The sequence below is a fragment of the Schistocerca piceifrons genome, chromosome 7 (assembly GCF_021461385.2).
Source record: "Schistocerca piceifrons isolate TAMUIC-IGC-003096 chromosome 7, iqSchPice1.1, whole genome shotgun sequence".
Classification (NCBI taxonomy): domain Eukaryota; kingdom Metazoa; phylum Arthropoda; class Insecta; order Orthoptera; family Acrididae; genus Schistocerca; species Schistocerca piceifrons.
The window spans coordinates 555,289,766-555,316,450 of record NC_060144.1 but is presented as its reverse complement, the minus strand read 5'-3'; the positions used below and the strand labels follow the sequence as shown (position 1 = coordinate 555,316,450).

At 42.6% G+C, this 26,685-nt stretch overlaps 1 protein-coding gene across 1 annotated transcript; it reads left to right on the top strand.

The window, feature by feature from the left end:
• Nucleotides 1–11,723: 11,723 nt before the first annotated feature.
• Nucleotides 11,724–22,325, top strand: LOC124805128 (prostaglandin reductase 1-like). The gene is made up of 3 exons (XM_047265584.1): nt 11,724–11,937; nt 13,297–13,647; nt 21,689–22,325. Exons 1-3 carry the CDS (start codon nt 11,737–11,739, stop codon nt 22,139–22,141), a joined length of 1,005 nt encoding a protein of 334 aa, XP_047121540.1. The 5' UTR covers nt 11,724–11,736; the 3' UTR covers nt 22,142–22,325.
• The last annotated feature ends 4,360 nt before the right edge of the window (nt 22,326–26,685 follow it).

The window sequence follows — 26,685 nt, the reverse complement described above, 5'->3', positions numbered from 1 at the left end:
TAAAAACAATCTATTGGGCGAACTGTTCCTGATGAATCAAACTTGTAAAAATTCTTACACTTAATTAGAGAACTTTCCACAGGTACACACTTACCTGTACATGAACCAGACTCCAAAAGACTGCCACACTATATTCCGATAAATTTCTTTCAGCCCTTCGGCATGTTTGGCTTCTAGACCTTCATGCTCAGCAATACATCGCACCTGCACCTGAAATAATCCGTCTTCTAGGGATGATTTAACTTTCGCGCACTGCTCCTCTAGCTTTTATTGTCTGCTACTACAGTCGTCGCTAGCCTTTTGTTACAGTGAATCGCCATCACTTGAATCCAAACATACAGTCTTCTTACAGTTTCTCTACCTTTTGTTCTAGCTTACAACCTCAAGAAATAACACTTCTATTATATTCCTTAGTGAGTGAGAATTTGTTTTAGTTAAGATCATTTTTAAGATCAGTAAACATGGGGTACACACTTCGAAACAATTGGTTCATACTTCAGAATAACTGCTCTGAGTCTTATTGTAATGCTAGAAAACATTCGGTGCAAAGTTTCCAAGACTGACTGCAACATAATGTTATTACGTACTCGCACTGCCTACTCTAAGTACCTAGACATCTGACAATGTTTGTGCATCAGTTTTCAATTACAGCTGAACACTAATCTCAAATACAGACCCACACTTCCCTTTAAAATTATCGATTATTGTACAGTCCGCCAGAAAAATGAATACACCCTTTGTCAGGTTCTGTCGAGAGATCGATATTGTTGTTCGATTTGAGTCATGAGTGTGTCGTAGTACGGTCTTTGGCTCAACAGATGTTAGTAGTACTTTCATCTCGGTATTCAGAAAACACAATGGTTCGGGCACACTTGACATTCGAGTAACGAAAATGTATTGTGAAGTGGTTTTCCAAGTTTGATAATGCCGTTGAAGTGCAACGTCAATGGAGACAGGAGTTTGAAACAGAACTACCAACCTGCTTAACAATTAAACGTATCACTGTCAAGTTTTAATTGCATAGGACGATTTGCGATATCCACAAAGGAAGATCAGCAAGACAGCATTCAGCTACAAGTCCTGCTTCGTTGGCTCTCGTGTTGGAAACGTTTGTTAATTTTCCACAGAAGTCTGCTACGCAATGTGCATATGAAGTGGAGGTTAGCAGTACTAGTCCAGAAAGAGATTTTCACTCTGCAGCGGAGTGTGCGGTGATATGAAACTTCCTGGCAGTTTAAAACTGTGTGCCGGACCGAGACTCGAACTCGGGAACTTTGCTTTTCACGGGCAAGTGCTCTACCAACTGAGCTAACCAAGCACGACTCACGCCCCGTCCTCACAGCTTCATTTCTGCCAGTACCTCGTCTCCTACCTTCCAAACTTTACAGAAGCTCTCCTGCGAACCTTGCAGAACTAATACTCCTGAAAGAAAGAATATTGCGGAGACATGGTTTAGCCAGAGCCTGGCAAAAGTGAAGCTGTGAGGATGGGGCGTGAGTCGTGCCTGGGTAGCTCAGTTGGTAGAGCACTTGCCTGAGAAAGGCAAAGGTCCCGAGTTCGAGTCTTGGTGCGGCACACAGTTTTAATCTGCCAGGAAGTTTCATAGCAGTACCAATGTACAAAGAATTCTGAAATCTGCAAAGTGGAAAGTTTACATTCCACGATTACTGCACGCGATTAATGATGACGATCCTGATCGCCGAATGCAATATTGCGAAGGGCATCAGCAAATGGTGATTAGTGAGGAACAATTTGTGACGAAGAAGAGCGGAGTGACAAGGCACAATTTAAACTTAATGGAACCGTGAAACGGCATAACAGTTTGTACTGGGCACCGGAAAATCCGCATGTTCATGTGGATAAAACAGTCTATCTACCAGGGGTTCACGTGTGGTGTGGACTATCATCTAGAGGCTTAGCAGGACCCTTTTTCTTTTATGCTACTGACACTGGAAAAGGGTACCTGGAAATGTTATGCACCTCAATTTTGCCGGGTATAAGTGCGCTTTATGGAGCTGATGAAGTGGTCTTCTACCAACAGGTCGGGGCGCCACCACACTGCCACCTAGCTGTACGAGCTTTCCTAGATGACAATTTTCCGGGGCATTGGATTGGACAAAGAGGGTCCATTGAGTTCCCTTCACGGCCGCCAGATCTAACACCTATGGACTTGTGGAAAACTGTGAAAGATAACGTCTATTGACACAAGCAACGCATGCAGGAGGAACTTCGTCAGGGGATTACAGCGACATGTGCAGCGGTTTCCACAGTAAAATTGACTGACGTAGTTGCGGCGACCGCTCATCGTTCTGTTATTGCGTATAGCCGCCAGCGTTGAACATTTTGAACATTTAAAGTAGCCATGTGCTAAACTAAAGGTTATACAACATGTGCGATCAATTATTATATGTAAAATAAACACATAAGTAATACTTTTCCTTTCTTACAGTGGGTATACATTTTTCTGGCGGACTCGATATTTTGGGATTTTCCGCAAAGCTCGATAGCAACTCGTTTTTCGAATCATCGTTATATCACAATTCGGCAGATTTTTTTTTGATCGGAGTAAACCATTTGATTAACAATTACATAAAAAGTCTTAGTTTTTACCTTAGACCTTATTTCGGGCGCGATTTTACATCATCCTTACCCGTATCTTCCACGCCATACTCTGACAGCTTACATACGACTGCAGTGCTATGTACTCTGGCCAGAGAGTTTCGCTTTCTGTTCTGAAGTTGCTAGACTTCTGCGATGCCGCTACTCTTCTCTAAAAATCTTGCGTACAAGTACATTAATACCGTGCTTCCAAAAATTAGGTCACTACTCTGAAACTCCAAACAAACAAAAGCCATTATTACTTTATTTTGCAGGGCGCATGTACTAAAATTATGACATTGCAGGATTTGTCTTTGTTCTTGATGGCAGAAGTATTTGTTCATTAACACACGGACATATAAGAATTTCAAATTCTTAGCAGAAATATTGGCAACTGTCATCGGTTGATGGCTAAACGTTCGTCCGCTTATGACACTTCCATTTTACCCTTAAAAAATACTTTCTCAAATGCGACTGTGTTTCACGTACAGAATACGGTTTCAGACTCTTGCTACAATTCATAATAAAGAAACTAACATTCCAGTCATTCTGCATTTTCACTTTTCTCCCCCACTCGAGATACAACGTGAATTCTATTGTAGTTGCTTCCAACGTTACGAATTTCCAGAACATAGGAAAAAAACACGAACCTCATTCTACCAAAATCACGAAGTTAACAATATATAATTATCACAGATAATTCTGTACAAGGAGTAAACAGCTAATTTACGCAACGGAGAGCTCATCTGAATAAAATTACTTCTATGGTACGTAGACTACAATAAATTGTTGTTCCTTCTCCATTGTTAATGAAATCTAAAAAGGCGCTTACATTAAATATTTATGAATAATTAAAATTTTCCCATACCAAGCGTTATGGTCTTCGAACTTTACCTTGAAGAGATGTAATCAGCTTGAAATTATCCTTTCCATTTGTCGTTGGATCTGATCAAATTTCGGGGAATTTTAGATTCGTGATCAAAATCATTTCAACCTGGATTACAGAACATTGTGATTTTAGTGTGACCGAACGATCTTGCACAATGATTTATCAAAATAGGTGTAATCTCGTGCATCTGTACGACCACTCCAATTTAAGTAGATCGCAGTTTTTCCACATATCATCAAATTAATGACCACAGTTCCGTCATCTATTTCTGAGTTTACAGCTACGTCTACATAACTACTCTGCAGTTCACAGTTAGGTGTCTAGCAGAGGATTCATCGAATCACCTTCAAACTATCTCTCTGCCGTTCCACTCTCGAACAGTGTCCGGGAAAAACGAATACTTAAAACTTTCCAAGCGAGCTCTGATTTCTCTTACTTCATTACAATGATCATTTCTCCCTATGTAGGCGAGCACCAACTTACCTGGGGACTGAAATTTCATGAGAAGATCATGCCGCAACGAAAAACGCCTTTGTTTTAATGATTTCCAGATCAACTCGCCTGTTATATCCGTGACACTGTCTCTCCTATTTCGCGATAACGCAAAACGAGCTACCATTCTTTGAACACTTTCAGCGTACACCGCCAATTTAATCTGTTGCGGATTCCACACCGTGTAGCAGAAGGGGATTGACAAGTGTGATGTAGGTAGTCTCTTTAGCAGACCTGTTGCATCTTCTAAATGTTGTGCCAATAAAGCGCAGTCATTAGTTCACTTAACCCACAACATTATCTATGTCATCATTCTAGTTCAAGTTAGTAGTATGTGTAATCCCTTAGATCTCATAACTAATGAGGAGGTTGTTGTTGTTGTGGTCTTCAGTCCTGAGACTGGCTTGATGCAGCTCTCCATGCTGCTCTATCCTGTGCAAGCTTCTTCATCTCCCAGTACCTACTGCAGCCTACATCCTTCTGAATCTGCTTAGTGTATTCATCTCTTGGTCTTCCTCTACGATTTTTACCCTCCACTCTGCCCTCCAATACTAAATTGGTGATCCCTCGATGTCTCAGAACATGTCCTACCAAACGATCCCTTCTTCTAGTCAAATTGTGCCACAAACTCCTCTTCTCCCCAATTCTATTCAATACCTCCTCATTAGTTATGTGATCTACCCATCTAATCTTCAGCATTCTTCTGTAGCACCACATTTCGAAAGCTTCTACTCTCTTCTTGTCTAAACTATTTATCGTCCATGTTTCACTTCCATACATGGCTACACTCCATACAAATACTTTCAGAAATGACTTCCTGACACTTAAATCTATACTCGATGCTAATAAATTTTTCTTCTTCATTCCTTGACATTGCCAGTCTACATTTTATATCCTCTCTACTCCGACCATCATCAGTTATTTTGCTCCTCAAATAGCAAAACTCCTTTAATACTTCAAGTGTCTCATTTCCTAATCTAATTCCCTCAGCATCACCCGACTTAATTCGAGGTATTAAATAGAATTGGGGAGAAGAGGAGTTTGTGGCACAACTTAACTCAAAGAAGGGATCGGTTGGTAGGACATGTTCTGAGGCATCAAGAGATCACAAATTTAGCATTGGAGGGCAGCGTGGAGGGTAAAAATCGTAGAGGGAGACCAAGAGATGAATACACTAAGCAGATTCAGAAGGATGTAGACTGCAGCACGTACTGGGAAACAAAGCAGCTTGCACAGGATAGAGTAGCATGGAGAGCTGCATCAAACCAGTCTCAGGACTGAAGAACACAACAACAACAATATTTGATTCTCGATAAAGGACGAATGTATTCTCATATCTGAAAGAGTTTTGATTATTATCTACGACTTTGATTGCGCCAAAAGAGGAAAATCCCAGCCTGTTTTGTTTCAGTGGCGTTATCTGTTGTGTCAGCACATATGCGGCACACAGCTGGGGAACGAATTAGCGCGGCTAACAGATGGCACAGGTGCTTCGTCATCGTTCTCTCCACCTGCACGACTTGCAGTAATGGACGCGGTGTACAACTAGAGTACCGTCTGCAAAACCTACTTTTCGATTGCGCAAGACCATGTAACATAGTTTCCAATAAGCTAGTATCTTGTCAGTTCGACATAATATAGAGGTGCAGAGGAATTTTAACACCCTCGAAACAAATATTACATATACCGAGTTCATTTGTTTGAGTTGTTTCTAAAATAATGTTACTTTGCACTTGTAACATTAAACCTGTGGAAGTGTTTCGATGCACTACTATGTCTGAAATTGCTGTGCTGTTCGGCTGATGTTTCGTAATGTCCGCTAAAGCTTCCTAACCGTTTATCGCAAATTCGTGGTTGGATCCTTTGTAAACGGCCGACCTCCTTTCCTACTCTCCACCAATATGCGCACTAAAGTGCTCTTGTCACCTAACGACCTCGCCGTCTGCCGGACGTTAAAATATAATCACGTTTCTTCTTTAAGTCATGTTCTGATTGCAGATGTTCATCGGGAAATGAGAATGGGTACTATCTTAGCGAGATCTTGACTACCCGACACCAACAAGCTACGTGTATCAACAGCTGGACCTAGTGTCAAAGGCACAAGGAGAGTTCTGCCGCCTCCTACCCATAATAGGGCAAGAGAAACCAAACTACATCTACATGATTACTCTGCAGTTCACTGTTAAGTTCCTGTCAGAGGGTTCACCGAACCACGTTCAAGCTATTTTTCTACCGTTCCACTCTTGAACGGCGTGTGGGAAAAACGAACATTTAAATCTTTCCGTATGAGCTCTGATTTTTCTTATTTGATTATGATAATCATTTCTGCCTATTTAGATGGGTACCAACAAAACATTTTCAAACTCTGAGGAGAGAGTTGGAAACTGAAATTTCGTGGGAGGATCCTGCCACAACGAAAAACGCCTTTGTTTTAATGATTGCTATTTCGATTCGCGTATCATACCCGTGGCACTCTCTCCCCTGTTTCGCGACAGTACGAAACGAGCTGCCATTCTTTGAACTTTTTCGATGTGCTCCGTCCCTGCTACCCGATGCGGATCCCACGCTGCTCGGCAATACTCCAGAAGACAAGCGTCGTGTTAAGCAGTCTCTTTGGTAGACCTGCTGCATTTCGTAAGTGTTCTGCCAATAATTTGCAGTCTTTGGTTTGCTTTCCCCATAACGTTATCTACGTGATCGTTTCAATTTAAGTTATTTGTAACTGTACTCGCTAAGTATTTAGTTCAATTTACAGCCTTTAGATTTAAGTGATTTATAGTGTAACCGGAATTTAACAGATTTCTTTAGCACTCACGTGGATGATTTCATGTTTTCATTATTTGGAGTCAGTAGCCAGTTTCCGCGCTAGCATACATCTTGTTTAAATCATTTTGCAATTAGTTTGGACCATTTGATGGGTTGACAAGACTGCAAATGACAGCATCATCTGCAAACAATCTAAGAGGGCTGCTCAGACTGTCTCCTAAATAGTGTATGTAGATCAGGAACAGCAGACAGCCTATAACACTTCTTTGGAAAACGACAGGTATCACTTCTGTTTTACTGGATGATTTTTCGTCATATACCACGAATTGTAACCTTTCTGACTGCAAATCACAAATCCTGTCGCGTAACTGAGACGATACTCCATAGGTATGCGGTCTGACAAGAAGTTTTTTCTGAGAAACGGTGTTAAAAGCCCTCTGGAAATCTAAAAATACGAAGTCAATTTGACACCCCATGTCGATAGCACTCATTACATCGTGAGAATAAAGAGCTAGTTGTGTTTCACGTGAACGATGTTTACTGAATCCGTTCTGACTAGCCGGCCGCGGTGGTCGAGCGGTTCTAGGCGCTTCAGTCCGGAACCGCGCGACTGCTACGGTCGCAGGTTCGAATCCTGCCTCGGGCATGGATTTGTGTGCTGTCCTTAGGTTAGTTCGGTTTAAGTAGTTCTAAGTTCTAGGGGACAGATGACCTCAGATGTTAAGTCCCATAGTGCTCGGAGCCATTTGAACCATTCGTTCCATTTGTCAATAAACCTCGTTCTTCGAGGTAAGTAATAATGTTCGAACACGGCATATGTTCCAAAATCCTACTGCAAATCAACGTTGGTGATATGGATCTGCAATTCAATGGATTACTTCCTTTTTTGGGTATTGGTGGGACTTGTGCAACTTACCAGTCTGTGGATACGGAACTTCCAACGAGCGAGCGGTCGTGAGTGATTGCTAAGTATGGAGCTCTTGTGTCAGCGTACTCTGAAAGGAACCTGATTCGTGTACAATTTGGTTAGCATGCTTTGCGTTCATTAAGTGACTTGAGCAACTTCGCTACACCGACGACATCTACTAAGTTACTCATGTTGGCAGTTGTAGGATGTTTGACATTAGAGCGGATTATTACAACCATGGATACTCGCGGTCAGCAACACCCGCTGATCACCGTTATCCAGAAATTATGGTTCGTAGCAGCAGACTGCAGTACAACTGCGCACTGCCTGTTTTAGGAAACGGGATGGGCTGTGCGATGTGTCCATGGTTGATACTATAGCAATGTGTAGTAGCCTAATAACCTGTTATCAGTGTTATTCTACGTGTAACTAATGTTCATAGTGCGTTTTAGCGGCAGAACGCATGCCTTGTACCTTAATTCATATACAGGTTTAGAGTGCAGTATTACGGTAATTCGCCTCCATCTCTTCTGTGGCATCCGCCGAGAGGTCGGATATAGACTTGTCTTCTGTGGGCTCGTGTCTATTTATAGTTTATGTTTTGGGTATTACCAGGATAATACGCCAAATACGTGTGCTAAACCCTCAGTAGCAAACGTATTGCAACCCTGGGCAAGCCACTGTGGGGGCTGTCGTATGAATTCCATATTATCATACATACACTGGTTAAATGCTCAGCATTCAGGAAGAGTAAGCACATTGCAGAAAATACCGTTCTTGTGCAACACAACTAGTTCTTTATTCTCATGAATTAATGGGTGCTATCGACAGGGGATCTCAAATTGATAGCATATTTTTAGATAGGTTTTTGACACCGTGCCTCAGAAGAGAATTCTAATCCAATTGCGTACCTATGGAGTACCGTCTCATTTGTGCGAGTGGCTTCGTGATTTTCTGTGAGAATGGTCACGTTTCGCAGTAATCGGTGGTAAGTGATACAGTAAAACATAAGCAATATCTGGCATTCCCCAAGCTAGTGTTATAGGTCCTTTGTTGTTCCTTATCTACATAAACGATTTAAGAGACAATGTGAGTAGCGCTCTTAGATTGTGTGCACATGAAGTACTCATTTACCGTCCAGTAAAGTCATCAGAAGATCAAAACCAATTGTAAAGTGCTTTAGAGAAGGAATTTGTATGGTGTGAAAAGTGGCAATTGACACTAAATAATGAAAAGTGTGAGGTCACCCTCACGAGTACCTGCTAAAAGGAATTCGTTACTTTTCGGTTACACGATAAACGACACAAATCTGAAGGCCGTGAATTCAAGTAAATACTTAGGGAGTACAATTACGAATAACTTAAGCTACAACGATCACATAGACCATGTTGTGGGGAAGGCGAACCAAAGACTGTGATTTACTGATACATCATTTAGAAGGTGCAATAGAAGCCTGCATCACACTTGTCCGTTCTGTGCTAGAGTACTGCTGTGCGGTGTGGACATCGAAAAAATTCGAAGGGCAGCTCGTTTTTTACTGTCGCGAAATAGGGGAGAGTGTGTTATGGGTAAGATACACGAACCAGTGGTGGCAATCATTAAAACGAAGGCATTACTTGTTCCGGCGAGATTTTTTTCACGAAATTTAAATTACCAACTTTCTCCTCCGAATGCAAAAACATCTTGTTGACGCCCACCTACATAAGGAGATTATCGCAATGAAACAAGAGGAATCAGAGCTCTCACGGCAAGATTTTCGTTTTCTTTTTGCCCACGCGCTGTTCGAGACTGGAACGGCAGAGAAATAGTGTGAAAGTGGTTCGATGTACCCTCTGCCAGGTGCTTAGTTGCCAGTTACATGGTAGTCACGTGAATATAGACGTATATTACTATGAGAACCATTTCCAATGAAATCGGTTTTAATCTGTAGATCAACTTACTAGGAGCTGCGAGAAAGCCTCGTTTCTTCTTGTTCGCCTACGGTAGCCGTTAAAAACTGGTTTTAGGATTGAAAAACCCGTCAAATACTAAATCCGTTATAATAATAAATGAGAAGCACCAGTTTGCTTTTGTTCTACAATATTTCTTTTATTGCTAACCGGTTCTCGGCTTACAAGGCCATCTTCAGACATTTACTTGCAAGCCGAAAACCGGTTAGCAATAAAAGTAATATTGTAGAACAAAAGCAAACTGGTGCTTTTCATTTATTATTATAATGTTGTTATACCAAGAACCGACGGAAGATTCTGTTAATATGACTAAATCCGTTCTATAATCGTGTTCTTAGTGGCAAAGAATCTCAAAGCTAAAGATACCAATTGCGAAATTTGTACTGTATACTTACGGAATCTCGTCGTCAACGTCTTCCTTAACAAGGCACAGCCTACTGCCTTTACCCAACTGTTTTTCTATTCCGCTTGTAGTTCAGGATCTAGGTGAATTCCACGACTTGTCATTCTCATGAGGTGTTGTCTCCAATTTTCATGATACTTTTGAATCTTTTTAGTGCTGAAAATATATAATTCTATTCAGATGTCTTCATTTATACATAACTATGTCTCTTCACGTGCAGCCCTTCGTCCTCCCGAGGCGGAATTCTATTGTATTTTTTCTTAATTTTTTGGTAACGCCGTTTTCGCTTCCGTAGGATAAGACAGGAGCCGCCATCACTTCATAAATTTCTTGGTGATCTCTTATTGTAGTTTATGGCTCATACTCTGCTAATTGTACCACTGGGAACTTGAAATCTGTTATTTTCAATATTGGAGTCAAAATCAAAACGTAAGTTGCAGCCCATGTAAGAGAGTCGAGAGACTTGTTCTGAAACTGAATTATCTAAAACAGTTTTTGATCTGACTGTATATTTCCCTTGCATTGCCAATACCTTGGTTTTATTACCATAAATTTTAAATTGCTTGCATATTTCTTTCAGCTGGTATACTGATCATTGTACGTGTTTCTCATTGTTGTGAATGATAACGAAAACATCAGCAAACAGAAGAACATTTGTGATCTTAATTCCCTTGTTTGTATTACATTTTCATTTACAAAGAGTGAAGTCACTGTAAATATCAGAATGAATAGCAGATGTCACGTCCTTTTCTTACACCTTCGTTAATGTCTATTTCTTCTAATACATACCTACCTATGTTTGTTACAAAGCGTGTATTTTTAAAGACTTTTCACTACCTCTGTTAGGTGATAAAGGTTATCCACATTCAGGGGCAATCTTCCTTTGGATATCATGACTGACGTGGTCGAAAGTCTGCTCAAGTCCAAAATGGCCATATGTGTTTCTCAATTAACATCACTGTGTTTTTCTAAAATCTTCTTAATTACAAAATGAATGTACGATACGATATAAATCAATTTCGTTTCCCAGAAATAACAGCTTCTGTAATATTTTTCTTGTGGTCATTAACTATCGTTGAGTATAGCTAGTAGCCAGAGTTCAGAAGAATGACGCCACGATAGTTTCAGTAGATATGTTGTGCATCATTGCTGTCCTTTGTGTAGGAGTGATAACACGGATGTTCACGGCGCTGACAGAAGATGAAGGTGGGCTGTGCTATTTGCCATGACGATTTTCTGGAAGTTTTGGCCCTAAATGTGAATGAAGCATGGTCTCAGTATTTCTGCAGGGCAAAAGGAGGTCCAACAAGGCACTGAAACGTATCCTGTGGCTTTTGTCACCTCACTGCAAATCCCGCTGACTTTAGTGTAATTATTGTCTGTGAATAAAAGTATAATTTCTGATCGTCTCATTGCGTATTTCTTTCATTTACCTTCCGTACTGTACTGTAGCAACACTTTGTGAAGAGTTGCCCCAGAATTTGGCGAGAGTACATTTGTAGAGAGAACTAGCTATTAATTTACACAACAAACGGATGTTAAATTGCAAGACAGTGGTGGAATTTGCATCTCATCGCCTCTCAGACCCACAGTGATTCAGCACCGTGAGTCTGACGACCTTCCATCTGGGACCCAATACAGATAGCGATGACAACGCGCCACGGCCTCGCGGCGCGGCCGCGTTATATAAGCGGCGTGCAGCGACCGCGCTTGCAGTAGGACACCGGCAGCCATGGTGAAGGCGCGCAAGATCGTGATCGCCCGCGTGTTCCAGGGAGAGCCGCGGCTCCAAGACTTCCGCATCGAGGAGGAGGACCTGCCGGCCCTCCGCGATGGCCAGATACTCGCCGAGGCAGTCTACATCAGCGTCGATCCCTACCAGAGGGCGTACAAGAACATGCACCAAGTCGGCGCCACCATGATCGGTTCACAGGTGAAGTTGCTGTCATATGCCTCCGTTGCTAACCAATTCTAATTAACTCGCACTAATTACTGTCCTGACAGAAGAACACCATTGCGAATGACAAAATTATTACAGGTACGCCATACTGAAGAACACAAGTCCACACATACACGCTCACAAATAACATCACTGACTTTCCATTGGCACCCCCTGTTTCTGTTCACCACCGATGCAAAAATAAAATAAAAACAATTTGCTGTGCTGAAGTCAATGAATCAATTTTCTTTTGGGTCATGACAGATGATAAAACTTTGCAAAAAATGTCGTACATGAACGAGTTCAATTTTTTGAAAGATAAAAGCCTTTTCAGGCATTTTGACAGATACTCGTATTTCACTTTTATCTTTTTTTTTTATTACTTGATTTAAGTTTGGAAATTTGTGGTAAGTTCCTATGCGACCAAATTACTGAGGCCATCGGTCCCTAGGCTTACAAACTACTTAATCTAACTTAAACTAACCTACGCTAAGGACAAACACAAACACCCATGCCCGAGGAAGAACTCGAACCTCCGACGGGGGCAGCGGCGCGAACCGTGGCAAGACGCTCCTGACCACGCGGCAGATTTAAGTTGCTAACAGGCGATGATGGACGAGAATAATATTATCACATGCTTATTTCTAATATGTAACAAAGGTGGTTCATGGTGTGGGTTCCTGTAGTCATGTTCTAGTTCATGAACCACGGGCAACGTATGAGTGGCCAAGTAAGTGGTCCCGACAGTCGGGATACCAGTTACTTTGGAATAAGGCTGGGCATCTCGGACATATTCTGAGTCGTGGTCACCTTTGTGCTCATACGGCAAAGACTACGAAATCCCTGGTTAGTCCCTCAGCCGTTAGGGGTAAAACTCAATGGGACTCGGGGCAAGTAAGGCTAGCAACCTGCTTCCATGGTACTTTAAATATGATGCTGGCAACAATCAGAGCAAAATGCCTCGGACCTTTGGAGGTGACGGAGTCCCACCTCTAACTGACAAACCAGGGACTCCTAAGATACGACTTGGCAAACAAATAGTAATGAGATGGGGAGCTATTAATATCAATGGGGGCTACTCTGGGAAGAAGGTAGAGCTGGCAGAGGCTACCCATCTAATCTTCAGCATTCTTCTGTAGCACCACATTTCGAAATCTTCTATTCTCTTCTTGTCTAAACTATTTATCGTCCATGTTTCACTTCCATTGTGGAGGGATACAGGTTGTGAATTCGCAAAACCGTAACAAAACACTACTAAATATACCAGTTATTGCAATTAACAGAAATCACTGTTGCCAGGAAGTCACAGTTTACGCTGTCTCTAAAGGTATGTGTGCTAATCTCTGGCCACAGGTGGCCCGCATCGTGGAGAGCCGTGCTGCGGACTTCCCAGTGGGGCGGTACGTGGTCGGCTACTGGGGGTGGCGCGACCGCACCGTGGCCGACGTGGGGCCGGATGCGCCCTACTTCATGTCGCCGGTCATGCTGGTGCCAGACCTGGGGGAGCTGCCCCTCTCCCTCTCTCTGGGTGTGCTGGGCATGCCTGGAATCACGGCCTACTTTGGACTGCTGGAGATCTGCAAGCCTAAGGAGGGAGAGGTCGCCGTAGTCAGTGGGGCAGCAGGTGCTGTGGGGTCCATAGTCGGGCAGATAGCGCGCCTCAAGGGGTGCAAAGTAATTGGTTTCGCGGGATCAGACGCTAAGGTAAGACACCGCTTCCATTTGCGATTCCTGCACCTATGACGCTGTGGTGTGCGTACTGTAAGACCTTCAGTACACACACCATCAGATTATTTGAGATGTCGCTCTAACGAAGTAGTTGAGTGTCAGCAATATGTCTCGTGGTCTTATCGTGGCGTGTTTATCTTCTGACGTTAGGTCGGACGATAGAAATGCCACTTGCACGCTTAGAGTAGCAGATTCACGGTGACCAACCTAAAACAGAACTTGATTAATTTTCACACACATTTATTAAAACAGTAACAAACATAAAAATTACTTAACTTGGTTCTGGATGCCATTTACAATTGACAATCTGAAGTTCCTTTGGTATTGGTACGTTAGTCTTATTCTCACATATATCTCTGATACTTGACAAAAGTGTGTATACATTTATCTTCATGGCTATGTACAGGAATATGGTAATCTTATTAGGCGCAGACTGAAACTTGACTATAGACTGGTACAGACAAATGTAGACTGGTACAGACTAATGCAGACTGGTACAGATTAGTGCAGACAAATGCAGACTGACTAATTGGAGGTCTGTAGACTCGTTATAATACCACGCGCATTCATGTATCACTGCGGGAGTGTGATCCGCGAGTAGCAAAAGTTCTACTTTAGCAGCAATCTCATTGGCTGCGTTACATATTAATACACGGATCTGCGGAAGCAGAATTTGGTCCGTCTCTATGGCAGCGCCATCTCGTAGTGCGGAGATGGACGAGCGCTGCGCCTGCGCTGTTGTGCTTAGCAGGGCGCGCTCTAGTGGGAAAGTTGTGTATGCGCTGACTACGTGGAACTATGTACACAACAGACGCAGGTGAGGTCAGTGCAGCATAATCTCATCACATCAGTGACACTTGTTCGTAAGTACTGCTGAGTTTTCCTCAAAATCCTTACATTCTTCAGACATAGGAACGCTGCCCAGAAAGTAATGCATCCCATTTTTATCTCAGCTGAAAACAATGCTACGAATGGGAAACTTTACGTATGTATTATTTGAAGTCTCCTGAGTGAGCGCGCCAAGTATCTGTCACTTCCGACAGATAGCGTAGCAGCAGGACAGTTTCAAAGTGGCGTCTGAGGGTGACACACGTTACAAGCAACGTGCCGCCATTGAATTTCTCACTGTAGAGGAGAAACAGTGGGGAATACTCACAAACATTTGTGCAAAGTCTATGCAGCATCTGCTGTCGACAGGAGTACAGTTAGTAGCTGGGCACGGAGGGTGAGGTCATCAGAAGGTGGTTCGGTGGAGCTCGACGATTTGCAGCGGTCGGGGAGACCATCCACGGCTGTCACACCTGACATGTTGCAGCGAGCTGATGTTGTCATTCACGAGGACAAATGGACAAATGGTTCAAATGGCTCTGACCACTATGGGACTCAACATCTGAGGTCATCAGTCCCCTAGAACCTAGAACTACTTAAACCTAACTAACCTAAGGACACCACACACATCCATGCCCGAGGCAGGATTCGAACCTGCGACCGTAGCAGTCGCGTGGTTCCAGACTGAAGCGCCTAGAACCGCTCGGCGACACCGGCCGGCTTCACGAGGACAGACGCATTACGACTCGGTAGTTGGCGCTGCATCTGTCAATCAGCAAAGGGAGTGTGGATGCAATTATCCGCATTTTTGGATATTTAAAAGCGTGTGCAAGATAGGTCATGCGGTGTCTAACGGTGGATCACAAATCGCACGGAAAAAAACATTTTGTCTTGATTTGCTGCAACGTTTTGAAGCTGAGGGGGAGGCCTTCTTGTCCCAGATTGTGACAGGTGATGAAACCTGGGTTCACCATCTTGAGCCCAAAACAAAACGACAGTCGATGGAATGGCGCCGTTCTCTTTCCCCGCAGAAGAAAAAATTCGAAGCACCTGCTTCCGCCAGTAAGATCATGATCATCGTGTTCTGGGGCTGTTAAGGTGTGATTCTCATTGATATGATACCAAGAGGCGGTACCATTAATTCAGGAGCATATGTCAACACATTAACAAAACTGAAGACGCGCTTCCGGCGACTTAGGCGCCACAACAATCCAGCAAATGTTTTGCTGCAACACGATAACGCTCGGCCCCACACAAGTATGAGGACTACTGAACGCATCGCAGAACAGGGTTGGACAGTGATACTCCATCAACCCTACAGCCCTGACCTACCCCCTCGGGCTTAACACTTGTTTGGGCCAATAAAAGATGCCATTCGTGGAAGACACTTTGAGGACAATGAGGAGGTGATTCACACAGGGAAGCACTGGCTCCGTCACCAGGACAAGGACTGGAACCGACAGGACGTTTTGCGCTGGAGGAAGACCATAGTACGGGATGGAGATTACGTGAAAAAATAGGGTATGTAGATAAAACACCATTCTTTCGTGAGTGTAATTCTCATTATGTCCAATAAAAAATTGATGAAGAAAAGAAATGCGGTGCATTAATGTCTGGCAACCCTCGTACAAAGTGTAGATAGAGACATGTGCATTACCTGGTCAAACGTATTCGGACACCTCTATGTAATGGGAAATTGACGACTAAATGTCGCTAGAGGCAGACGTGCCAGTATAAAAGGAAGTGGGGAGAGAAGCAGCGACAGCAGGATTTATCAGTCGGGAGAGCTCTGTTACTTCGAATTTGAAGTCGAAAAGCGATGGAACAGCCACAGTAAACCGAGACCAGGCAGGGCTCACACACTGAGAGACAGGTACCATCGAATATTGCGGAATGTGGTTATAAAAATCGCGTGAAATCAGCGATAGATTTCACTCGTCAGTTCCAAAGTGCTACCAGCAGTACGGCCAGCACATTGGTTGTGCACAGGGAGTTAACAAACATGGGGTACAGTGATCGAGCAGCTGCTTATAGGCCACACGTTTCTGCAGTCAGTACAAAGTGACGCTTGGAGAGCTGTAAACAACAACATCACTGGATAGTGGATGAAACTGATGATTTGGAGTAATGAATCACACTATACCTTGTGACAATTCCGTGGGAAGTTTCCGGTTTGCTGGATGCCTGGAGAACGTTTCTGTGAGCAGTAAAATGCGGAGGAAGTGATTTTATGCTACTGGGGTGTTTGTCATGGTTATGGAGTGGTCCCCTTATTGGGTTTAAGAAAACACTAAATGAGGAAGGATACGAACACATTCTGCAATATTGCATACTGTGTACAGTAAAGGTACAGTTTGGAGACGATGAATGTTGTATCAGCGTGACACTACACTCTGCCACAAAGCAGCGTCCGTGAGCCCATGGTTTGTGTACAATAACGTTCTTAAAATTGACTAGCCTACCCAGAGCCCCTATCTGAGCTTAGTGAATCACCGTTAGGACGTCGACTTCGCACCAGATCCCACTGTCCAACTTCACTATCTTCTTTCGTTACTAGGAGGACTTCTCGCAAAAACTGGGGCCTAAGCCCCAGGGGTATGCACTGGAAATACACCACAGTGGTTAGACCTAGGATTTCATATGGGGTCATAGTGGGGTGAAAGAAGGTAGAACAGCGGGTTGCTGCTAAAGAGCTTGCTAAGGTGCAGAGATTGACCTGCTTAGCCATGTTGTTTTTGTGGTCTATGTTATTTGTTAAGAAGAAAATACTGATGTATATGAACCATGTTGTTGTTGTTGTGGTCTTCAGTCCTGAGACTGGTTCTATGCAGCTCTCCATGCTACTCTATCCTGTGCAAGCTTCTTCATCTCCCAGTACCTACTGCAACCTACATCCTTCTGAATCTGCTTAGTATATTCATCTCTTGGTCTCCCTCTACGATTTTTACCCTCCACGCTACCCTCCAATACTAAATTGGTGATCCCTCGATGCCTCAGAACATGTCCTACCAACCGATCCCGTCTTCTAGTCAAGTTGTGCCACAAACTCCTCTTCTCCCCAATTCTGTTCAATACCTCCTCATTAGTTATGTGATCTACCCATCTAATCTTCATCATTCTTCTATTCTCATCTTGTCCAACCTATTTATCGTCCATGTTTCACTTCCATACATGGCTACACTCCATACAATTACTTTCAGAAACAACTTCCTGACATTTAAATCTATACTCGATGTTAACAAATTTCTCTTCTTCAGAAACGCTTTCCTTGCCATTGCCAGTCTACATTTTATATCATCTCTACTTCGACCATCATCAGTTGCTTTGCTCCCCAAATAGAAAAACTCCTTCACTACCTTAAGTGTCTCATTTCCTAATCTACTTCCCTCAGCATCGCCCGACTTAATTCGACTACATTCCATTATCCTCGTTTTGCTTTTGTTGATGTTCATCTTATATTATCCCTTCAAGACACTGTCCATTCCGTTCAACTGCTCTTCCAAGTCCTTTGCTGTCTCTGACAGAATTACAATGTCATCGGCGAACCTTAAAGTTTTTATTTCTTCTCCATGGATTTTAATACCTACTCCGATTTTTTCTTTTGTTTCCTTTACTGCTTGCTCAATATATAAATTGAATAACATCTGGGAGAGGCCATAACGGGCGGAATTAGCAGCACACCAACCGCTGGAATGGAAGCCATGCTGGATATGCCTCCACTTCACCTTTGGGTTAAGATGGAGGCAGCAGCTGGGGCATACAGACTTAAAAATGGCCAAAACTGGGTCTCATTCAGATATCCAGAATCACACACTAACGTAGTGAGTGAGGTAAAAATAGGTATGGCCAGGGAAATGCCCGCCGACTATATAATAACTCCGAACTGCTTCGACAAGCCTTACAACATAATAATTGGAAGTAGGGAGCAGTGGAAGAAAACAGTTCGACACCGTACGAGGAACATTGTTTGGTTCACCGATGGGTCGAAAACAGATCAAGGCGTCGGGGCAGGGTTGTACGGGGTTCAACCAAGACTGGAGAGCAGCATGTCTCTAGGGAAGCTGGCCTCTGTATTCCAAGCCGAAATTACTGCAATTAGGGCATGTGAGGAGGAGAATATGAGTAGGTGCTACAATGACCGTAGCATCTACATCTATTCAGACAGCCAGGCAGCCCTGAAATCATTGGCAGCTCCTGCAACAAGATCTAAGATTGTTGCAGATTGCCACAGGGCTCTGGTGGAGCTAGGGGGAAGCAATAGGGTGAACCTAGTGTGGGTCCCTGGCCACTCAGGGACCTGTGGCAATGAACAAGCCGATAGATTGGGTAGGATGGGGGCAACAACTCCATTTATTGGACCGGAACCTGTCTTGAAAACCATCAAGGCTATGATCAAATTAGAACTACTGAACTGGCTTAGGAAACAGCATGTAGGATATTGGACCATGGTCCATAAACAAAAACATGGTAAGGTAATGATGCCCAAGCCATGTTTTAAAAGAAGCTCTGTAATCCTGGGATTGAACAGGAAAGAGATCAAACTCATGACTGGACTGATGATCGGCCATGGGAACTTCAAAAAACACCTACACACAATGGGTACAATGGAAGAGGACCCTAAATGAAGGATCTGTGATGAGGGTGAAGAAACTGCATCACACCTAATCTTTGAATGCATGGCATTGGAGAGTAAAAGATACAGAATCTTCGGGACAACTAGACTTGAAGAAATTGTGTCTAACAAAAAACTGGTAGAGGGACTCTTTGCACTATTTAAGGGCACTGGTTGGCTTTACTAGATAGACAGGGAGCGATACCGCACGATAAACCTAGTTTCGGTGCGGGCAGTGGCGGGTTAGACCTAAGCTGTTTTAGCTCTCCTGTTAAAATCAATCAATCAATCTTCTTTCGTTTCGGTTCTTGAGGAAGAATGGGATGGCGTTTCTTCACAAATACACACCTCACTAAAAGTGTCCCTAGGAGGTTTCAAGCTGTCATAAAGGCGAAGGGTGGACACCTCCCATATTAATGTCCATTAATAGGTATCTGGATGCTTTTGATCAGATGTTTAAGGTCGCACCTCCATTCAACGAGATTATGTTGGCTATTTTCAAAAAATTGTATGATGTGTCACTCGTACAAAAGCATATTGTTTGGTTGGCCGGTATAAAGAGAGCTTGAGAGATGAAGTGTCGTATTTGTATTACTATCGGTGAATATACATATGAAAAATAAGAAAAAGAGAATGAAACTGGGCGTGCGTTCACAGCCTCCACTCTTCTCTGGAGACGTCTCAAGGATAGATGTTGATGAGCAGTACTCACGTGTCTTCACTCCGTACTGTACTGATGAACCATAAACCGTTTGCACTCAGTCTCTCAAGCACAACAGCTAATTTTAAAGCTCGAAATCTCATTCTTCACGAATATTCTAACCTCGTACTATCTGGTCGAGTCTTGGCGCATTATCATTGTTTCAAGGCCACAGTGTAACACTGACCCGCTAAGGACAGTAGAAAAAAATGACTAGTTATGTTTCATTAACGATAATTGCGTAATTAAATTCAGAAAAATTACACTCTGTGGTTGTTTCAAAACCCCGACAGACAGTTCATTGTACGTACTCATCGCAGGCTTGACTTATGTCACAGTACTCGTACTTCTGCTGTGTCTGTGTGTTCTTGCACTGCAAACGTCTACTGTAAACGGGAGATCTTATGTTTATTACTGTCTTTCTTTGAAATTAAAATATCGACAAAAATATACAAAATAGAAATGTAATACAGAACGGGGAAGCATGCAGCGACGCAACATTTTTTCCACATTAATGATCTGATCTCATCGCCACCTATACGAAATTTTTGGTGGTAATATAAACAAAAGTGGTTAGTTACAAGGATGTACCGGAATCTGTTGTTAGCTATTGAATAGAGCGTCGAGTAACAGATCCAGAAGTTGTCATCTTGAGGTTGAAGCTCTTCTGTCTGTGTTCGTTTACAAACAAATAATAGATGTATACAGAGGTCTCTATAATGGAAGTGTGTTCCCCGCCCTCAAAGAACTATCGGACAACACCGACCTATAAGCTCCCCCTCCCCCCCCCCCTTCCCTTACACACACATCTTTTTAAAGAAAATACATAGAAATAAATGAAAATAAAATAAATGATTAGATAAAAAAGTAAGTAAATAGATAAAACCCACACCCATTCACACACACAAAAACACACACACACACACACACACACACACACACACACACACACACATACATGCATGCATGCATGCACACAAATCTTCCAAATAGAATTAGTTAATGTTAGGTCGACCATAACATCCCAGGCGTAAAATTTCGAAGTAAATAACTTTTCCACATTAAGATCTATCTGGTGGCAAAAGACAAGCCGCGAAAGAAAATAAGTGCAATAAAAAAAACATAAAAACCCAGGAAAACCACTGCATATAAATAGTAAATACTGTATTCAAAACCCAAATTTATATGTTTACAAGTACATAGTAAAGAGCAATTTTTCTTGTTTAATAGAAATAAAATAAAGGCCCACTGATGATTCTCAATATTCAGCGAAACATATGTGGTAAACAGGAGAAAAGGTAAAACTGGGTGTTTGTGAAGGTGAACCCCCTCCAAAAACTAATCTATTCAGAAGTTAATGAAGGAAGAATGTAGTTGAAATAATAAGACACTAAACAACGCAGTTTTACCATTCCAATAAAAATGAAAGGCAAGGCAAGAATTATTGTATGATAAACATATGCCACCATAATCAGATATCTATTAAAGCTGCAGAGGAGAAGTGCTAATTATGACCTATTTGTAGCAAAAATTGTGTCGTTCATCTGGAATGATTTGGGAAAACGAGTGAAAATCCGAATCAGGAGCCGGCCGAAGTGGCCGTGCGGTTAAAGGCACTGCAGTCTGGAACCGCAAGACCGCTACGGTCGCAGGTTCAAATCCTGCCTCGGGCATGGATGTTTGTGATGTCCTTAGGTTAGTTAGGTTTAACTAGTTCTAAGTTCTAGGGGACTAATGACCTCAGCAGTTGAGTCCCATAGTGCTCAGAGCCAGCCAGCCGAATCAGGAGTGGATGTCATTATAGTAATTAGCTGTAACTTATTTACACAATGTGAAAACGTCCTCTTGTAGCGATATAACTGGCCTCTCTTCCGCAGGTGAAGTGGCTGAAAGAGGAGTTGGGATTCCATCACGCATTTAACTACAAGACGAATGACGTCACAGAGGCGCTGAAGCAGGCGGCACCTGACGGCGTCGACGTGTACTTCGACAACGTGGGCGGCGAGATGAGCAGCGCAATCATCAACAGCATGCGAGAGTACGGTCGCATCTCCGTGTGCGGCGCGATATCTGGATACAACGAGTCTAATCTCCCGAAGGCTACCATCATCCAGCACGCAGCCATATTCAAGCAGCTCCGCATGGAGGGATTCATGTACATCCGATGGCACGACCGCTGGGGAGAGGGCATCGGACAGCTGATGCAGTGGATCAGGGAGGGGAAGATCAAGTACCACGAGACTGTCACCGACGGCTTCCAGAACACTCCCAAAGCCTTTGTTGGCATGCTGCAAGGAGAGAACCTAGGGAAAGCTGTTGTTAAAGTCTGAAGCGTGAAGCATACTTCCGTACTAGATTTGGGTGCATGAGCAGGGCCAAAGACAATTTGTTACAGTATTTTGTGCAGTGAATTACAAAAGGTAGCTGGATGACTGGGACAGAATATTCTTTCAGAATTTGTTTGTGCTTTCATTTTTGTAAACTAAAAAGAAATAAATTTTATAGAAAACCTTTTGTGTGTTGTGTCCATTATTTAATTCCACAGTCAGATTATATGTCCCAGCACGTAATTGTCGCAAAAACAACATAACTTAAGTGCTACACACCAACAACTATAAGAGCATGATACGATAGAAAATATTCATGTAGCTGGTTAATGTTTGTGTTCTTAAGTAATAGAACCCAAATATGAAGTCCTCGACAGAGAGTGTTCATCAGAGACAAGGGTACCGTCAGGAGTGCCCCAGGGTAGTGTGATAGGACCGTTATTATTTTCTATACACATAAGTGATGTGGCGGACAGGGTGGGGAGCAATTTACAGTTGTTTGCTGATGATACAGTGTGTAAGGTAAGTTGTCGTGGTCGAAACACTATAGAATGAAACAAGATGACTTACAAAAAATTTCTACTTGGTGTGATGAATGGCAGCTAGCTCTGAATGTAGATAAATGTAAGTTAATACGAAGGAGTAGGAAGAACAAACCTGTAATGTTCGGATGCAACGTTAGCAGTGTCCATCTTGACACTGTGACATCTTTTAAATACCTGGGCGTAACTTGCAAAGCGATATGAAATGGAACGCACATATGAGGATTGTGGTAGGAAAGGATAATGGTCGACTTCAGTTTACTGGGAGAATTATGGTACAGTGTTAATGCGACCTATTCTATAGAAATGCTAGCGTGTTTGGGATCCCCACCAGGCCGGATAAAAGTCAGGCCGCTAGATGTGTTACTGGTGGGCTCGAACAACAGGTAAGTTCTATGGATGTGCTTTGGGAACTCAAGTCGAAATCCCTGGAGGGAAGGCGACGTTCTTTTCGGGGAACACTATTGAAAAAATTTAGAGAACCGGTATTTGAAGCTGTATGAATGCAGAGTCTCGCGGTGATAACATTGAATAAAATGTTCTCGGGTTTCCAACCGTGTCAATTGCTTAAAATTGCACGAGCTTTCGGCCAAGCACTTCTTGGCCATTGTCAAGTGTTATGACTGCCAGTGGGCTGTTGGTGTGCCCTTATATACGCTAGCTGCCGGCTGTGACGTCACTGGTGCCCGTGAAATTGCCATATATGGGCATGTTTTGAGTCAGCGTTCGATGTGCCCTCTTCAAGAACGCGATCGCTGGATCAAACGCAGTGCTGAGCTGCAAGCCACAGTCTCTATACAGGGTGTTTGTGGTAATTTTTATTTCAGTAGCTTCCTTTATTAAACTGTCCCAGAAGCCGTTAGTGCGAGCCACGACAGAGGTATCGCCAAATTTTATGTGGTGACCGTTTTTTAACGCATGCTCAGCTAACGCAGATTTCTCTGGATAGCGTAGGCGATAATACCTCTCATGTTCTTTCCTGCGTTGTTCCACAGTGCGCACTGTTTGTCCGATGTACTTCTGGCCACACTCACAAGGTATTCCGTAGACTCCAGGTGTTCTGAGACCTACAGCGCCTTTAACTGGTCTCAGTAATTGGCTGATTTTCGTTGGAGGCCTGAAGATTGATTTGATCTTGTGTCTTTTCGTCATGCCAGCTTTGCATTATTACTAGAAAGGATTCAAAACACAAGGCAACAGCTGGATGCAAATGGACGTCCTATTATGGCCTTGCACCTGCAGTTATCAAAAACACTCACAGCTTTGGACTGGGAATGGGTCGACGCTGCTACGTTATCTCAACAGACGTCAGCACAGAAAAGAACTACAGAGAAGCAGAAAGGAAAGTTCGGCCGCCTTTCGCAACAACAAAATGGTGCGGACCACAGATCTTCAGAACGTACCGTCATCAACTTGACGGCGAGAGATATAGACGCGGGTGCAATGTCGGCACTTAAGAAAGGACTTAATTTCGCACCTTCCCCGAGGGACATTCCTGTCTGTGAAGTAATAAGCGGTGTTGAACAGGTTCAAATGGCTCTGAGCACTATGGGACTCAACTGCTGAGGTCATTAGTCCCCTAGAACTTAGAACTAGTTAAACCTAACTAACCTAAGGACATCACAAACATCCATGCCCGAGGCAGGATTCGAACCTGCGACCGTAGAGGTCTTGCGGTTCCAGACTGCAGCGCCTTTAACCGCACGGCCACTTCGGCCGGCTGTTGAACAGGCAGTCCACAATCTCCCACATGAAATAGCGGACGAAATACGGCGAGAACCCAGCTTTATACTGACAAAGGCGAAGTTACGAGCATCCAACATAACCAGGGCTGAGCGCAACGGCCTTCGAGCACTACGTAATGATGAAAGCATTGTGGTACTTCCCCCTGAGAAGGGCAATGCCGCCGTAATTATGGAGTTCGAGGACTATGATACGAAAATCTGTGCGCTGCTGAACGACGATACTTATCGGAAGCTCCCTACAGAGAACTACAGATATAAATGAAATATTGAAATTGTTCAGCCAATTTAGTAGAAAAGTCTTAAAACTACAGCGAAACCTGTATAATTGGGGCCAGTCCTAGCCCGAATTATAGAAAGTCGGGATCACATAAATGTTTTCTAAAATAGTTATCTGCAGCTGTAATAATGAACCTAACAAACCGTGGACGTAGTAGTTAAGTTGAAATGTAACATTATGCGTCTTTCTCATTCTTCTGAATGTTAACGATATCATCAGCAAACAGAAGAACATTTGTAATCTTAATTCCTTTGTTTATATTACATTTTCATTTACAAAGAGTGAAGTCACTGTAAATAACAGAATGAATAGCAGAGTGCCACGTCCTTTTCTTTCTCCTTCGTTAATAACTATTTCTTCTAATAAATTCCTACCTATGTTTGTTACAAAGCGTGTATTTTTAGTCTGTAATATTTGTCTTGTGATCACTAACTATCGTTGAGTATAGCTAGTAGCCAGAGTTCAGAAGATATGTAATGATATCACAAAAATGTGCGACTGGATTAAATGCGTTGAAGTTTGCAATGCAAATTCAAACATTTAACAAACTTGATGAATACACTACCGCATTTTAATACCCTTTTAAGCGATCAAAGAGATAGAATTTAGCGTAACTCATTATGTAAGCTTGAGAAAGCAAACTGAGCAGGTTTCTAAATTGTTGTGTCCCTGTACGCAACACAGATATGTATGTTATTCGTTGTCGGCCTGTGAAGATACAGAATTTTTTGCGAAGTGTAATTCTGGATTAGTCGCGTAATCATTAGGCGTATGAAGTTTCTGTAGCCTGTGGCCCCTCTTTTCTTAAGTTTAAGACTTTTTACGTAGTAAATTATGGAATATTACAGTGTTTTATGTCATTAGCATTTCATACGAAAGAAAGTATTCTTGATAACCATTTGTGAACAAAAGGTGCAGTACGACCGCATTTCAGCTTCGTGTAGGATTTCATTGTTATAGCTATATAAAAGTAATCATAATCTCCCACCACGTACAATATTTAAGCGTGAATAGTAAAATTAAAAAGAATTAATTTTTTTATTAGTTAGAACCCTCGTCGCCGTATATAAATGATAAAAAAAAGTTTCTACAGCGAATATTATAATAATGTTAATGATGTTTAAAAAATACATGAAAGAGTCATTTTAATGCAAAGGACATTTTTACATGGTCAAACATTTGTTTTGTGTTGCATTGTTGTTTGTTTGAGGCACTTCTTGAGCGGGGCACGGTGCTTGGATTTAAGGGGAGCCTCGGAGTAGATGAAGTCACGAGTCATCGGATGTTTAAACATGTTTGGGAAAAAATTGAGTGTGAATTAAATCTCCGCTCAGAAGGCACATCTGTAGACAGTTACGTAATAAATCTTCATGCTCATACGAATTAGTTAGCTATTTCAAGAGTGTAAATGGAAGAACGATTATTAAGTGACACATCAACATTTAAACCTATACCAATGTTTTTATGGTTTTACCATCTGGAACCTTTCCGGCCTACAGGTGAATAGGAGGGGAAGGGAAACAGCGCGGAGTGGCCGCGCGGTTTGAGGCGCCATGTCACGGATTGCGCGGCCCCTACCGCGGACGTTCGGGTCCTCCCGCATGGGTGTGTGTGGTGTAAGATAGTTTAAGCAATGTGTAAGTCTAGGGACCGATGACCTCAGCAGTTTGGTCCCTTAGGAATTCACATACGTTTCAATTTTTTATTTATTTATTTTTTTGTCGGGAAGGGAAGGAATTAGTGGGGATTTACAATAGATGTTTGCATTACTTCTCTACATAATCACCAGTCAGAATTAAGCATTTATCATATCTCTTCATGAGTTACTTAACTCCCTCTGAATATAATTCTACCACATGACTGTTAACCCAACGAGCACAGAACTATTGGCAACAAACTACTTACAATTCGAGAAACATGCAAATAGTTGTCCAACAAATGATACATCCTGAAAAGACGGTTACCACGAATTGTTTGGATAGT

Bases quoted from the DNA above. Each gene is read 5' to 3' on its own strand.
- LOC124805128 (XM_047265584.1), top strand. From the start codon at position 11,737: ATGGTGAAGGCGCGCAAGATCGTGATCGCCCGCGTGTTCCAGGGAGAG. The intron at 11,938-13,296 runs GTGAAGTTGCTG...CTCTGGCCACAG, and splicing joins CCACCATGATCGGTTCACAG to GTGGCCCGCATCGTGGAGAG. The intron at 13,648-21,688 runs GTAAGACACCGC...TCTCTTCCGCAG, and splicing joins TCGCGGGATCAGACGCTAAG to GTGAAGTGGCTGAAAGAGGA.